The sequence below is a fragment of the Mya arenaria genome, chromosome 3 (assembly GCF_026914265.1).
Source record: "Mya arenaria isolate MELC-2E11 chromosome 3, ASM2691426v1".
Taxonomy (NCBI): domain Eukaryota; kingdom Metazoa; phylum Mollusca; class Bivalvia; order Myida; family Myidae; genus Mya; species Mya arenaria.
In genome coordinates this window covers 75,428,629-75,443,854 of record NC_069124.1, presented here as the reverse complement: position 1 = coordinate 75,443,854, position 15,226 = coordinate 75,428,629, and the positions used below count along the sequence as shown (strand labels likewise).

The following is a 15,226-nucleotide window of genomic DNA, read 5'->3' as shown; positions in this document are numbered from 1 at the left end:
CAATGACATTTTTATCACAAAGCGAACAAGCTCTTAAGTTTTGTACAACATTTAAATGTCGCTCCTTCTCTGTGGGTAAAAGATGGTTTGTAGTTCTAAACTTACATAGTTATTTACAAAGACTACATGTATACGGAATTATATATCTGAGATATTTTTATTAAAAGTTTGATAAAAAAAATCGTAGAATTTGCTCAACTCCTCATTACAGCTACCCATGCTGCATCAGATAAATGTATTATGCTTGCTAATTTGTTATCTAAAAACTAAAAAAAACTGAATTTTTAAACATTTTATTGTTTGATCCTTCAGCGCCTTTTGGACTGTGCATGGAAAGCCGCCTTACAGCTCTACAACACACTGAATCTAGCTAAAGAACTTCAGCGAACACGTTATATATTACCTTTTTGGATGTTTAATGTGTTGTAAACATCAAAAAAATAAATATCAACATTAAAGTTATGGAAGCCAGAACTACACTGAATCCTGATTACCTGAAGCATGAAAATTGTACAAAAATGTACACTTACTACAAATACTCACTTATGTGGATACATTCGTAGAATTGTGAAAACTTTCCTTTTAGATCAATGAAAATGTGTGGCTACAAACCTTTTAAAAGCTGTCTTTTCTGAAGTTGGGAAAAAATCGTTAAAAATGACAAAATCTTCAGGTGGTCTTTGACGTAAACAAACTGTTAATTCTCTTACCACTGTTGACAGACACAATACGGGAAAACACCTTTTTAAATTCGATATTCATTTGAGTTCACATAACAATTGTAGACATTTCTTTATCAAACATCATGAAATATCTCTGGTAACTGACTGTAAAGTGCATCTTTGGCGGTGAGCTTCATTACTGTTGACTGCTACCAAGGCGACTTGTGAAAATGTCAGCTCCAATATTTCCAAAATTGATTCCTTGCGCAACTGATCCTCTTTGGTTTACTGTCGATAAACCTTGCGATGATGAAAATGAGCTTACTGAACTGGAGAATGAATACAAATCTTGGGTAAAATTTTAACTGTTTATTTAAGGTTTTCGAAATTGTCCATTTTTCGGATACTCTACTTCGGACAGCCTCTTGCCAGCAACTTTATGATACTGGTACATCACAATGGCCTCTAAAATAGATGTTATGTTTCAGATTGACAGCATCTCCAGGAAGGATGATCACATTGTTCCTATTGGAAAGACAGCCTCAGAGGTGTGTACTTTAGTATTGTGGTAAAGTTTAGAGAGTCTTTTATGCTACCCGAAGGGATTGGGTTGGTGGAATTACCAAAAACTTGTGAAAACCCGAAAAACCCGTACATTTTCATAAGTATATACAATAGAGTATTCGAGGTGGTTTGTACGCCCGGATTCAATACTTCATTGTGTTTGTGGGTTGTATGCCGTAGTTATTGGAGGTTGGAGAGGGTTGGGGAAGTCGGAGGCGGAGGAGATGGGGGGGGGGCTAAAACCCGGGAACCCCTTTCATTTTCATAAGTACATACAATAGAGTATGCGAGGTGGTTTGAACGCCGGCAATGAATATGGTGAAAATATCACTTTTTGAACCACTTTTTGACTGGACCTTGGCATAACTCAAAAAGAATTCTACATGAAGGAAAGTAAGTTTGTGGATAGGAGGCAATAAAGGGATGGTACAAGTCATTTAAAGTTTCAGTCAGACGAAAATTGTGGTTGCTATGGCAATAGAAATAGTGAAAATGCCTGTTTTCAGTGGACCTTGGCCAAGCTTAAAAAGTATGAAAAGCTGCATTCTTAAAACTTGGTTTATAGAAAAAGGCTATTAGGATTTTATGCAGTTTTTTTTTAGTTTGTTGATACAATAAGATAAAAATATGTTGTTGGTATCAACCTGTGGCAACAGAAATTTTTAAAATACCACAATTCAACATGAAACTAGGTGTGTGGTTAGAAGACCCCAAGTGAATTACATATGTCAATTGATCTTTTGTCAGACAAAAACTTTCATCCAGAAAAATATCTTTTGATAACTCAAGAAGTGTGAAACTGGGTAAATGAAACTTATATTACAAATGGAAATATGCATATCATTAATGAAAGTATTTCTATTGAATTACAATCAGTAGGGAACTATTGTATTGCTAGTGATACTCAGTGACTATTAATTGTACATGTACAGTAGAAACTCACTAAACCGGAACTCCACAAAACCGGAATCCTCGGGATACCAGACTTTTTTCAGAGTCCCGGTTTTTCCCTTCTATTTTCAATGAAAAAAAATCCCTACAAAACCAAACCGGACATATATTTGTTCCAACATGTCAAAATGATTTTGTGTATAAGGAATTCGCGAATCGCGTGTCACTTTGTTTTGACAGCCGGTGTGTCATTAAATATTGCACCTGTGATGTTGTGTTAACTCGATAATCGATAATGATGATTGCGCTGTGGATTGACTGCCGCACGATAATCAAAGACTTCTTTGATTGAATCAAATTAGAGCAGTGCGTTAATTAAACTATCAAACATACTTAACAAGCATTAAATTACAGATAATCGGATCAATATAAATGTAGTGCTCAGAAACAGAGGACACTGGACACTTTCTTTAAGTAATGTAGAACAATTATCTTGACACCGTAGAAACCTAAAGATACAATGATATAAACTGTATCTGTGATGTAACAAGCACATGCACATATATATATATTAATGAATATATATTCTATGCATTATTTCAAGTTACTTGAACCATTTTTGATGTAAAATAAATGTTATCTTTATGTGTTTTCATTTTATTCCAGTTTTCAACTTCCCTTTAAAGGTTAACTCAGTTAATATTTTGAGTAAACTTACTCCGTACATCAAATCCTCACTAAACCGAAATCCTCACTAAACGGGAAATTTTGCCCAGTCCCGACCTTGTCCGGTTTAGTGAGTTTCTACTGTATATCATAATATGGAATAAATTAATCACAGGGAAAACGATTGTGAAGAAAATATGTTAACTGGTATATAAATAAAAAATGTCTGCCTGCAGAGATATTAAAATTTTCATATGATAACATTGATCAATTTCAAAATTTCTTTTACCGGGTACTAAAGAATTAAGTACGGTAAGTTAACATTTTCATTTAAAGAACACTAAAAACGAAGGTTGCAATCTCCTTTGAAAATGTCAATTATATTGCATTGTGTGTTATTATAGTTTGAATTCAGAAAACATCCTTTGAATCTAAGGTTATTTACTTGGACACCATGTATAAACCATATTAATTACTTAAGTCTGCTGCTTGTCACTCCACTTTATGATGCTTTTTTTACACACAGCAATGTGATGATGAAGATGATGAGGATGATGAAGAGGGAGAAGACGATGATGATGAGAGTGACACCAACGATGATGAACTCGCCTCTGATATGATCGATGACAGAGACTCACCTGACGATGTAATATAAAATATACATATATTATTATCCTCTTGTAAAAAAATTGTTGGGTTTTCGTCTTTTTTGTTTAGAATTTATTAACTGTCCCTATTTGATAGGAACATTGGAATGAAATTTTTTCTAACTTTCTTGCTCTTTTTCATAAAATGTTTTTGTATATCATGATATTATTTAATTGTCACCACATTGACCATTACAGTATTGGTATATGTTATATCTGGGGATAAGTCTATATGTTCCCCAACCTCCAGAGATCCCTGATCCAAATAATATAGAAATACTTTCATTCCGCAGACTAAACTCCATAGTATGGACTCAAAATTATACAGTTTACACTGTATAAAAGAACATTCTTCTTCAATATATGTTGATAAACTTCATTGCTCAATATGTTTTTAAGAAATATACTTATAGGGCAAACAATGTACTAGAGTAATGTCACCAAAATAATGATTTGGACTAAAATACTTCTTATGCCCCGAAGGTGGGCATATTAAAATCGCACCGTCCGTCCGTCTGTCCGTCCGTCTGGCTCTGTAACTTTCCCTTGTATGGACAGATTTTAAAATAACTTGCCACATGTGTTCCACATACCAAGACGACGTGTCCCGAGCAAGACTCGTGTCCCTACCTCAAAGGTCAAGGTCACACTTAGTGTTTATTCACAATGGAGTGCTGTATATAAGGACATAGAGTATAGGTTGTCGTGTCCGGGCTGTAACTTTCTCTTGTATGGAAAGATTTTAAAATAACTTGCCACATGTGTTCCACATACCAAGACGACGTGTCGCGTGCAAGACCCGTGTCCCTGCCTCAAAGGTCAAGGTCACACTTAGTGTTTATTCACAATGGAGTGCTGCATATAAGGACATAGAGTATAGGTAGTCGTGTCCGGGCTGTAACTTTCCCTTGTATGGACAGATTTTAAAATAACTTGCCACATGTGTTCCACATACCAAGACGACGTGTCGCGTGCAAGACCTGTGTCCCTACCTCAAAGGTCTAGGTCACACTTAGTGTTTATTCACAATGGAGTGCTGCATATAAGGACATAGAGTATAGGTTGTCGTGTCCGGGCTGTAACTTTCTCTTGTATGGACATATTTTAAAATAACTTGCCACATGTGTTCCACATACCAAGACGACATGTGGTCTGTCGCGTGCAACACCCGTGTCCCTGTCTCAAAGGTCAAGGTCACACTTAGTGTTTATTCACAATGGAGTGCTGGATATAAGGACATAGAGTATAGGATGTCGTGTCCGGGCTGTAACTTTCCCTTGTATGAACAGATTTTAAAATAACTTGCCACATGGGTTCCACATACCAAGACGACGTGTCGTGTGCAAGACCCGTGTCCCTACCTCTAAGGTGAAAGATACACTAAGTGTTTATTCACAAGGGAATTCTGAATATAAGGACATTACAATGTAGGTTGTCAAGTATGGGTGGTATTTTTTTATGTTCAGAGGCAATTTTAAATAACTTGCCATATGTTTTTGACACGTAAATGCAAGATCAACTTTTCATGTACTGACCTTGTTCATAGGTCAATGTCACATTCGGGGGCATTTGTCACATACTGTGACAGCTCTTGTTTCGCTCTAGAATTATAGATCTTTAGTATATTGACTTAACATTCATTATACGATTATTAGAAAATGTACTTTTGGAAAACATGTTATTTTTTGTCATGTTTTGCGGTTATGTCAGGTAAAATGAGTTGATTTGAGCATGTGTCTGATATCTGTGCCTGGCTACATACTTGAGTCATAGTCCTCATTCTCAACTCATTTTACCATGTACTACTGTTTGCAAATAGAAAGGTTTATCAGTCAAACCAAGCATGATCACAAGGCCATTTTGGACCGCCTCAGCAGCAGCTTATGACAATCTGTTTCAACTCTTCAAAGTATTTTTTCGTGTTTACGCATAATCTTAAGCCATGATTAAGCTGGCGATTTGAAGCAAAAGCGATGCAGACAGTTCAAGTATAGATGCTAGGTAATGAGCCCGTCTCTTCAGCAGTAAGTTCCACATGGTCCGTAAAATGGTGCGCCAAATTGCTTTTCTTTTATTTTCTATTTACCTGCATTCCAGGTGGATATGGAGGGGAACGGAATGGCCATGACCTGACGGGTTCCAACCAGTTACATGTATAGTAATAGACTGCAACATTCCCATAATGCTAAGTGCAAGGTATTGTGGAAAAGCTGATAGTATACAAAGTCATCCTACAGAAATTTGTAGAGTGCTTTTCCTCAAACAAGAACCATTTTTGTACATAGTTGAATGAAAACAAGTTCTATGGATAAATGAAGGGCACTTAAATGAAAGCAACAGACAGTGCAAAGTGGACTGTGTGAGAGATATACATTATAGTGTTCAGAGACCAAATGTTGGATCAAGCGACTTCAATGTGTGCATATATACGATTGTTCATACATTTTAATAAATTGTTAATTGTTAATTGTTAATGGTGAACTTTCATTGTATAATACCTTCACTGTGGAGGATGTTACCGCCTAACATACTGAGAACCTTGTATTTTGAACCCAAATTCTGCCAAGCAATCTTTTTTAAGTTTTTTTGAAAGTCTGCTTTCCAAAAAATGCACAAGCTATACTAATTGTAATGTCATAAAGATGAACAAATATTTTTTCAAAATTATATACTTCTATTTATCATATTCAATCAACCAAGTATTATTCACATAAGTTTGAGATTTTTAATCTTCCTAATATTTTTCACTATATGCTTTATGAATGAGAGTTTATTGAAATAAACATTGTTCCCCCTTGGAAAAAGCTTTTTCATGTTTTATGTTAAAACACATATTGGTTCTGGGAGGGGTGGGGAGAGAAATACTTTGAATCTGTGAAACCTTTTATGGTCATGTATATCTCTACTCAGTTGCAGAAAACAAATAACTGAATGAATGATAAACCAAACTTAATACAGTTATGAAAACAATGAGAATCAGTACACTCTCTTAGTTTATTTATAAAAATTATACATGCGCCATAGTATAAATGACTGACCACTGTTATGAATGTAAAATGGTCAGTACAAAAAGACCCTGAAACCCGGGTACCAAAATGTTTTATATGATCTGTGTTGTTGACAATTTTATTGGCCCATTAAAAAATGGGACGTATTATAGTTTTACCTGCAGTGCAATGATACCCAACCATCAAACCTACTTAAATAATCATGTTATATAACTCTATTTGGCGTTATATGTTAATTATGGCCCTTTTATATTTCATTAAGGTTTTGCAACGAATATTAGACACAGGTTGTTTGAACTATCCAACATCATTTTTGTTGCCTTATTTTATCAAGTACGACAGCGCGCGCTTGAGTGTGCAGCAGACGACACGTACGTCACAGCGACAAACAGAAGTGACAATCGTAGAAACCGCATGGACACCGCCATCTGTACTTGAAAACAAACCTGTTGTGACTTAAATCCTATTGACATTTTTGTTATCATAAATTTACCGAAATACTGGTAAATGTTTTTGAACACAGCGAATTATACTTATAAACGAGTATGTAAATATGAAAAAAACGGTATTTCAACTCGGGCAGCCCAAAAATGCTTTGCACCGCACTGTCAAACTTTATATATATTTAAAGACAAACACGCACACACACGAATCGAAAGTCACTATCCGTGTTTTCTTTTCCCAGATTCATGTAAATTGTGTCTGTTGCCAGGCCTTTTCGTGGAAAAGTTTGTAAACAAGTGGCATGCTCATAGCCTATGATTCAGAACTGGTACTCTTCTTTGAAAAAGATCGCCGAGATTATTCGTCGTAAAACTGCTCGGATAAAAGGTCAATGTCATTATAATTAAGGCCCGTTGTATAACTTTAAAATGGTGCACCAAATATTTGCCAAACAATGACGATAAGTTAAAAACAACCAGATCTGAAGTTCAAAGCTCAAGACCATACACTTGTTGATTATCATTTAAATGTCGAATCACTTTGGCTTGAATTGGCTACTGTTCAACCATTGCTCGAGCCAACTACGTGTTATGTCTTGGACGGTCTCAAGTGGTAGTCTAGACAAGAACTCTGATAAGCAGACGTGCATTTGCAGAATGCTTTGTACGGTGCAAGGAAAACAAATACGCTGGTAAGAGTTTGCAGCACATATATAAACAGGTTTCTCCGAACAAACAATAAACTATGTAAATGAAATTATTTTTTCTGCGTCTCAACTTTATTTCATTAAATTTTCTAACTATTCGTGTATACTTTTAAAGGCGCGCGATTTTTTTAAAAGGCGATACGCAGTTTTTCTGAGCAGGCCTCCGGATTGAAACATCTAAATCAGTCCAAGACAAAACTATTAAGTTTAAGGGTTTTCATCAGATAAGTAGTCATTCTATTTACAAAACAGAATTCTATAATACCAGACAGTCCACGATACTTATTATATAGGCTATAGCAACTTTGTTTCCTATAATGTCTCACCTTCTGAATACGCAGCTGGAGACGCGACTCAAAAAAATGGATATACTGGCGCCTACGGAGCGTGCTCTATCCGCTCTACACACCAGACACCCCATTTCAGCTTTATCCACCAGACACCCCATTTCAGCTTTATCCACCAGACACCCCATTTCAGCACTATCCACCAGACACCCCATTTCAGCACTATCCACCAGACACCCCATTTCAGCACTATCCACCAGACACCCCATTTCAGCTTTATCCACCAGACACCCCATTTCAGCTTTATCCACCAGACACCCCATTTCAGCACTATCCACCAGACACCCCATTTCAGCACTATCCACCGGACACCCCATTTCAGCTCCATCCGCCAGATACCTTATTTCAGCACTATCCACCAGACTCCCCATTTCAGCACTTTCCGCCAGACACCCCATTTCAGCACTATCCGCCAGACACCTCATTTCAGCACTATCCACCAGACACCCTATTTCAGCTCTATCCACCAGACACCCCATTTTAACAATAACCGCCAGACACCCCATTTCAGCTTTATCCACCAGACACCCCATTTCAGCTTTATCCACCAGACACCCCATTTCAGCTTTATCCACCAGACACCCCATTTCAGCTCTATCCGCCAGATACCTTATTTCAGCTCTATCCGCCAGATATCTCATTTTAGAACTCCGCCAAACACCCCATTTCAGCACTATCCACCAGACACCCCATTTCAGCACTATCCGCAGAAACCCAATTTCAGCTCTATCCACCAGACTCCCCATTTCAGCACTATCCGCCAGACACCCGATTTCAACCCTATCCACCAGACACCCCATTTCTGCTCTATCCGCCAGGTACCTTATATCAACACTATGCGCCAGACACCTCATTTTAGCACTATCCGCCAGATTCCCCATTTCAACACTATCTGCCAGACTCCTCATTTCAGAACTATCCGCCAGACTCCCCATTTCAGCACTTGCCGCCAGGCTCCCCGTTTCAGCTCTATTCACTAGACTCCCCATTTTAGCTGTTAACTTAAAAAAAGGCCCCTACAACGTACAATTAAATTTACCAAGACATGACAAGTCCCTCCCACTGGGTCGCTTACCGGACGTCTCGATACGCTCACTCCGCTCATGAATCATTAAGAAATAACTTCATACCATCTTAACATTACTTAAATCGAAGAACGTTGTGGGATTTTAATAAGAAGAGTCTGGTGAAATAAATGATACTGTTTATAAAGCAAATTCAATATTTTACAAAGTATGTTAAATATATTCACGCAATTCGATTTTAACCTCTATGAGTGTAGAAAGGCCCTTCTGTTTTCGACTAAAGACAACACAAGCTATGTTTGATCTTCAGGGATAATTTTCGCACCTTTGCACACCTTTGTTTTAATGATTAATACAATTACTATGTCATTGATGTTTTTTTTAAAAATAATCAAAACACGGTTGCGATCTAAATATAAAGCCTTGCTTTGGTTAACAATACCCTTTCAAACGAGAAGAGATACATGGCGTGAACAAATTATACTCGCCTATAGGCTATAACATATCACAACTTGTGATCGGGTAAAAACAAACAACAACAACAACGACAGCAGCAACTTAAATTTTACTGTAATATTTGAAGATTGGCAAATTATACAAGCGGATAACTGTTAATATTTTGTCTTGAATATTATCAATAGGTTGTGTAAATCGTGCAAATATTCCATTATTTCGTTCTCGACCACAGGGGGCAAGAACAAACTAGTTTTATGTTTGTCCTAGCCTATCATAATATATTCACAGAATGTAACTATGTAAATACACAATATATATCTTCGGCCATAATTATGCAGTTGTAATCCTAATAGTTCGTTCTACGGTCGTTTTACAAAGGAAAGAGATCAGCACACGCTGTTGCATATCCTTCTGTAATAACTAGAGAACGTATTTCCACAAGCCTTGATGCACATTTTGTCCGTTCTTGGTGGATTTGGGGCACACTGTTCGCATATAGACCGGTATTGACTGCTGAATGTATTCCCGCATGCTTTAATGCACATCGTGTCCGTCAGCGGCGGCGTGCTAACGCATCGGTCGCATATGCTCCTGAATTGGGACGAAAATGTATTTCCACAAGCCTTAATGCACATTTCATCAGTTAAATCGACCTGAGTAACGCATTTATCGCATATTTGACGAAAATACGTCGAGAATGTGTTTCCACAGGCATGACTGCACATTTCGTAGTCTATGGGCGGATCGTTGGCGCATTCCTGGCACGTGCGTCGTGAACGAGAGTTGAACGTATTTCCACATGCAGCACGGCAGCGCGCGCTTGAGTGTGCCGCAGACGACACAAACGTCACAACGACAAACAGAAGTGCCAGTCTTAGAGCCCGTCCGTACGCCGACATCTGTAATAATGACAAAACATCTACTGATATCTTTATAATTTTATCATGTATGCCTATCAAATTCCTTTTCCATATCCAACAGTGAAAATACGGCACGCCGTATTAAAAATCCGTATCATGATACTGTCGTTTTCTGATTCCGTATCATGCGAGTACCGTGTGTAATCTTGGAACTACTTTCGCGTTGCTCAAAAAGCGTGACCAAAAAACTGGTATAAAAAACTGTCAACTTTTAAATACATCAAATTATCTAACTTTACTCACGCTCCAGAAGCATGTAAATATTCAGGAACATAGTTTTCATGTTCCTCAAAGAACCATGAGGATAAACATGAAGCAGAGAACACTTCCAATCTATCTAGACAGCTATTATAATGAACTATTTGTTTGCCATTTCGAAGTTCATAAATTATTGCATAATCCATGTTTATTATTATGAATATGAGCAGCTCGCCAATACTAAGAAAAAGGCGAATTCGCGTCATCGATAGAAATAGCGATTGACTCACGAACTTCCCTAAATTCTGCATATTATGATCGTCAAAAACACCCACGAATATTTACTTTGTTAAAATGGCCGCGTTACGTTTACAGGAAATGACGATTAGTCTATACTCGTAAAATAAGTACCGTTTTTTTGTGCTGTGACATTTAATAATAATTATTTTCGTAATAGTAATTTGTTAATTGTGCTAAAACACAAACTATTTTGTTCTTATTTTGCTCAATAAAGTGAATTCTGTATCTTCTGACTTCGTTTCGCTGTAGTAACCTTCCTTGACTTCATTACACAAAACTACGTAACACATTCGAATTCATACGCGCATTCGAATTCACACAGATGGCGGTCAATTTAAATCAAATTGAAACCGAAAATTAAAAAGGAATAATTAAAAAGGCAGGTATATAATAAATGGAACATAACGAAAAAAACGCTTTTCTGGTGACCTGTATCACGTCTCGGTCTCGACAGATGCGTGTTTACAGACCGAACTCGACGTGAGACAGGTCACCAGAAATGCGTCCATCATAATATCCCCTATATATCATATTATCAAATTGATTATCACAAAACTAAAATAACAAAAAAAAATGCTAAGGTTAACTTTTTAAATATATTTAATCACATAATTATGTAAATATAAAATTGGTATACCGTCAATGATAATTATAACGCCGGCAGCAAAAACAACGTTTATTTGGATACTTCACTGCTTTGGTACGTTTACTTTACTCCGACTATTTAAACATACCTATATATATATATATATATATATATATATATATATATATATATATATATACGCACCGTCCGTCAATATCCAGGTTTCCTTCCCGGATTTAGTTGAATTTGCTTCTATTGCTGAACCTTTTCGTGGAAGTGTTTGTACACAAGTGGCTTGCTCATACATGTATCTGTACTTTTCATTTTACTAACACTCTTGATAATGTGAGTCGATCGCTTAGTACTTAGCGGTAACGTCATAAATCTGCACGGAGAAAAGGTCGAAGTCATTAATAACTTTATATTCACCAAAGACGAAAGTTCGGAACAAAACCGGAGTTTTAGTTAAAGCTGTAGATCATGCACTTGTTTATTAGCATTTGAATGATCAACAAGGCTAACATCAAAATCGAGGCTGAATAGGTTTAAATGCGAATACATTGTTTCTATCATAATTCGAAGGAGGGTGAACATAAGTTTAAACATTCTAATAAGTTATTGAAATAAGCAAGGGGTAACATTAATTTGATATATAACCTATTTAAACAAGAGAGCGCCATGCTGCCACTAACACGTTAACGGTTTAATAAAACATGTATCCTCCACCACCACCCGAACGGCAGCAGATTGGTCATTTCGTAGTAAATGTTTGCTGAACAAATTTAGGCGATACATGTATGTGCAAAATATAATTGCCATCTTTGAGTTTATAAACAAAACTGCGCGTAAGGTCTTCACAAGTCTTGTGTAGGAGTGAAGCTGAAGGGCGCGATATGTATGTTGGCCATATATATTTATTAATTGTAATGTACACAATAGTACAAGGGGGATAACCATGTCTTCTCTGGTCCTACTGTATATTTAGTAGTTGCTCCCCCTAGACCATATGTATAATACTTCAGTGACCCTTCACACGACCAGATTATTTGAGCCCCTTATGTTTACAGTAAAACAGGTTTTCTTGTGTAAGACAAACATGTTCATTTTATCTTTTTATTGTTTTCATGAAATAGGATATTAGGAACAGGTAATGCTTTTAATTATTTCTAAACATTTAATATAATATCAATATGTTGTATTCGATTACCATGTTGTATTCGTTGAAATTCCATGTTGATTTGAAGTTTCAGTGTAGCAACTCTTGCATTATTTAACTGGTATTAAATGCACCAGTCAATTGTAACCATGCGGGGAAAATGGACGTGTTTTTACCTTCCAGGTGGCCATGCAGTGCTGTTCATATTTCTCGGAAAGGTGACATAGTTGATTTTACAGTAAGGTCTTAGGTTAGCCACAAAAATGCGCGTTATGCGAACTTTTTATCATTTGGACATTCATTATGAGTCGCTAAGACAAAAATTGTCAAAGACTCTGAAGCGGCTCTTTATATGGACTAAGTCTTAGGTTAATTCTTATCGTATGAAACACAGTCACCTATGCGTCCTTACACACGGGTCGTTTACCTGACGTCGCAGATTCCGATCATTAGTGTTTCGAAAGGAAATGGAATATAATTATTTATGTGAACATTTGTTATCTATTCTTCGATTCATTTCGCTCGCATTTTGGATCGACACTTATTTTTGTGATATAAAAGACTGGAGATTCACGGCACGTTGATTTCAAGCAGATCTCAAGCCCGTGAATTTGTTGATAATTGTAATAACTCCTTGAGCTAATTTAAGTCAATCATGTTTACAATTTCATGAAATCATGATTTATGTTTCCGAACTTTAATGATTTAAACATAATATTAGAAGAAAAAAAAACACTTGCTTAGATAATGAGCATTGTATTTTTGCCATTGTTTATAAGCTCAGAGTTATTTATTTAGTTGACATTGAAAAGGCTTTTGTAAAAGTCCTCATTTACACTGCAAAACAACATGAATAAATGCATTATCCCGACCTTCCTACCCTACCTTATACGGCCTTGAAAATGAAAACTCGTGCCTAGGGGCATAGGCTATAGGAAGTGCAGCAGCATGAAGAACATTCCGGGAGCGGCGGTTCGAGTGTCCCTGCCGACTTCCGGCAAAAGTTTCATTGTGCTTTAAACACGGCGTCTTACGGAATTGTGTCTGCAGGGCAGTAAAAACGCGTCGAACGACAGTTCTGAAGTTGCTTGCCGTTATGCGTTCCCGGCCGAGCATCAACGGGGGGTTTTGCTTGGACAGAGCGAGCCCCGAACAATGTGACATTCACGAACTTTGTCATATTAATAATCAAAAAGCTGTTCTAAGCTTGGGAGCTGAGGTCATATTATATTTCTAGCAATTCATCAAAACCTTAATGACAATGACACTGTGACTTGTCAACTAGCTCAGTGAATGATCTTTACCTTTATTATTTACATAATTGTTTCAAATTGAAAAAAAAATAACAAAATTAAAGAAAACAAGTTAGTCATTTCGTTCCAATGACTTACAAAAATATGGTAATATTCAACATGCGAAGGCAATCAAGTTCAGAGAGTTATGATAAGTTTGCTTTGTGGGATACTTAAAAGGAATCGCTGTTTCATGTAACTGCTAATGAAGGACCCGGTTTCCAGAAATGTAACAATTGAAAATAACGCCGATAATCTTCGAGTATGCAAATCGTAAAAAAGCAAAAGGCCAGAAAACTACATAATATTGTCTTCATTTAAGGAATTAATTGTGGGATTGAAGTCATTATCGGGGTATGAACGCATTTTAGGTGGCTAAAGTGCCACGCGTACTTTGACCAGTGTAAGTGTGCTCATAACCCCGTAAATGACATCAATCCCGCAATTCATTGCGTATATTTACACCAATAGTTCATTATTTCATTCAAGAATTGTTAAAAATACTTCATTTAATTTAAGAAAACCTTGCAGTATTCCTTTCTAACCCATTCTGTAAATGAAACGACCCGACTGTAACATCAAATAATGTCACAATAACGCGGGAAAAGATCAACCACTTGAAATCACTATTAAACATAAAATTGAACCACTAACGGCAACAATACATTAAACATATCATAAATTTACACTTTCTAAAATGTTGATTTATTTTTACGGGACCTGCTTACACAATACAAACAATAACAAGAAAAACAATTTCCATGTACAAATGTATATTGTAATGCGGTGATTTACGATCCGAGCATATCCGAAGAAGTTGCGTTCATCGGATGATGACCGCATATGACGAAAGACAGTTCATTGACGGAATGGAAGTTGAGGTGTAAATATTTACAATAACACTGCACGTGTATATGACATGGTATAACCTGTAAGATATGCTGCACTAACTAGACGCTCCATAGTCCTCAACTTATCAGCACAGACCGAGAGTCAACACCATTCTTTTTTGTTTTGTTGATTTATAGTTGATAAATGGTTGCCCACGCTCTTTGGGTGCAATATGAGTTAATCTTTTTGGGCTATTTCGTGTATGATTAGAATTTTGTGTATGATGGTAGATATGAAAGTGAGAATGTTAAATATAATATTTAGCACAGAATCTATGACAACACATTTAGTGAATGCATGCAAGTATTGGAAGTCAAAGAAGACAGTGTAACGCAAACCAATGGTTCATATAGTGTACAACATTGTGACAGCTTAGGTGACCTCGTGCATATACAATGGACATTACGACTTCTTGGAGCACGGTTAGAACCTTTCATGGACACTTAAAGCAATGCAATACTTCTAAA

General features: G+C 36.7%; 1 protein-coding gene and 1 long non-coding RNA gene across 2 annotated transcripts; one reads left to right on the top strand and one right to left on the bottom strand.

Annotated features, from left to right (window-relative positions):
- The first annotated feature begins 218 nt into the window (after positions 1–218).
- On the top strand, positions 219–6,226 carry LOC128228566 (anaphase-promoting complex subunit 15-like). The gene is made up of 4 exons (XM_052939945.1): positions 219–1,015; positions 1,151–1,210; positions 3,310–3,429; positions 5,528–6,226. Exons 1-4 carry the CDS (start codon positions 893–895, stop codon positions 5,561–5,563), a joined length of 339 nt encoding a protein of 112 aa, XP_052795905.1. The 5' UTR covers positions 219–892; the 3' UTR covers positions 5,564–6,226.
- Positions 6,227–9,513: 3,287 nt separating this feature from the next.
- Positions 9,514–11,569, bottom strand: LOC128228975 (uncharacterized). The gene is made up of 2 exons (XR_008260014.1): positions 11,472–11,569; positions 9,514–10,315 (listed from the first exon to the last, which is right to left on the bottom strand). It is a non-coding gene; the product is annotated as an uncharacterized LOC128228975 (long non-coding RNA).
- Positions 11,570–15,226: the final 3,657 nt, after the last annotated feature.

Bases quoted from the DNA above. Each gene is read 5' to 3' on its own strand.
- LOC128228566 (XM_052939945.1), top strand. From the start codon at position 893: ATGTCAGCTCCAATATTTCCAAAATTGATTCCTTGCGCAACTGATCCT. The intron at 1,211-3,309 runs GTGTGTACTTTA...TTTTACACACAG, and splicing joins TTGGAAAGACAGCCTCAGAG to CAATGTGATGATGAAGATGA. The intron at 3,430-5,527 runs GTAATATAAAAT...CCTGCATTCCAG, and splicing joins ACAGAGACTCACCTGACGAT to GTGGATATGGAGGGGAACGG.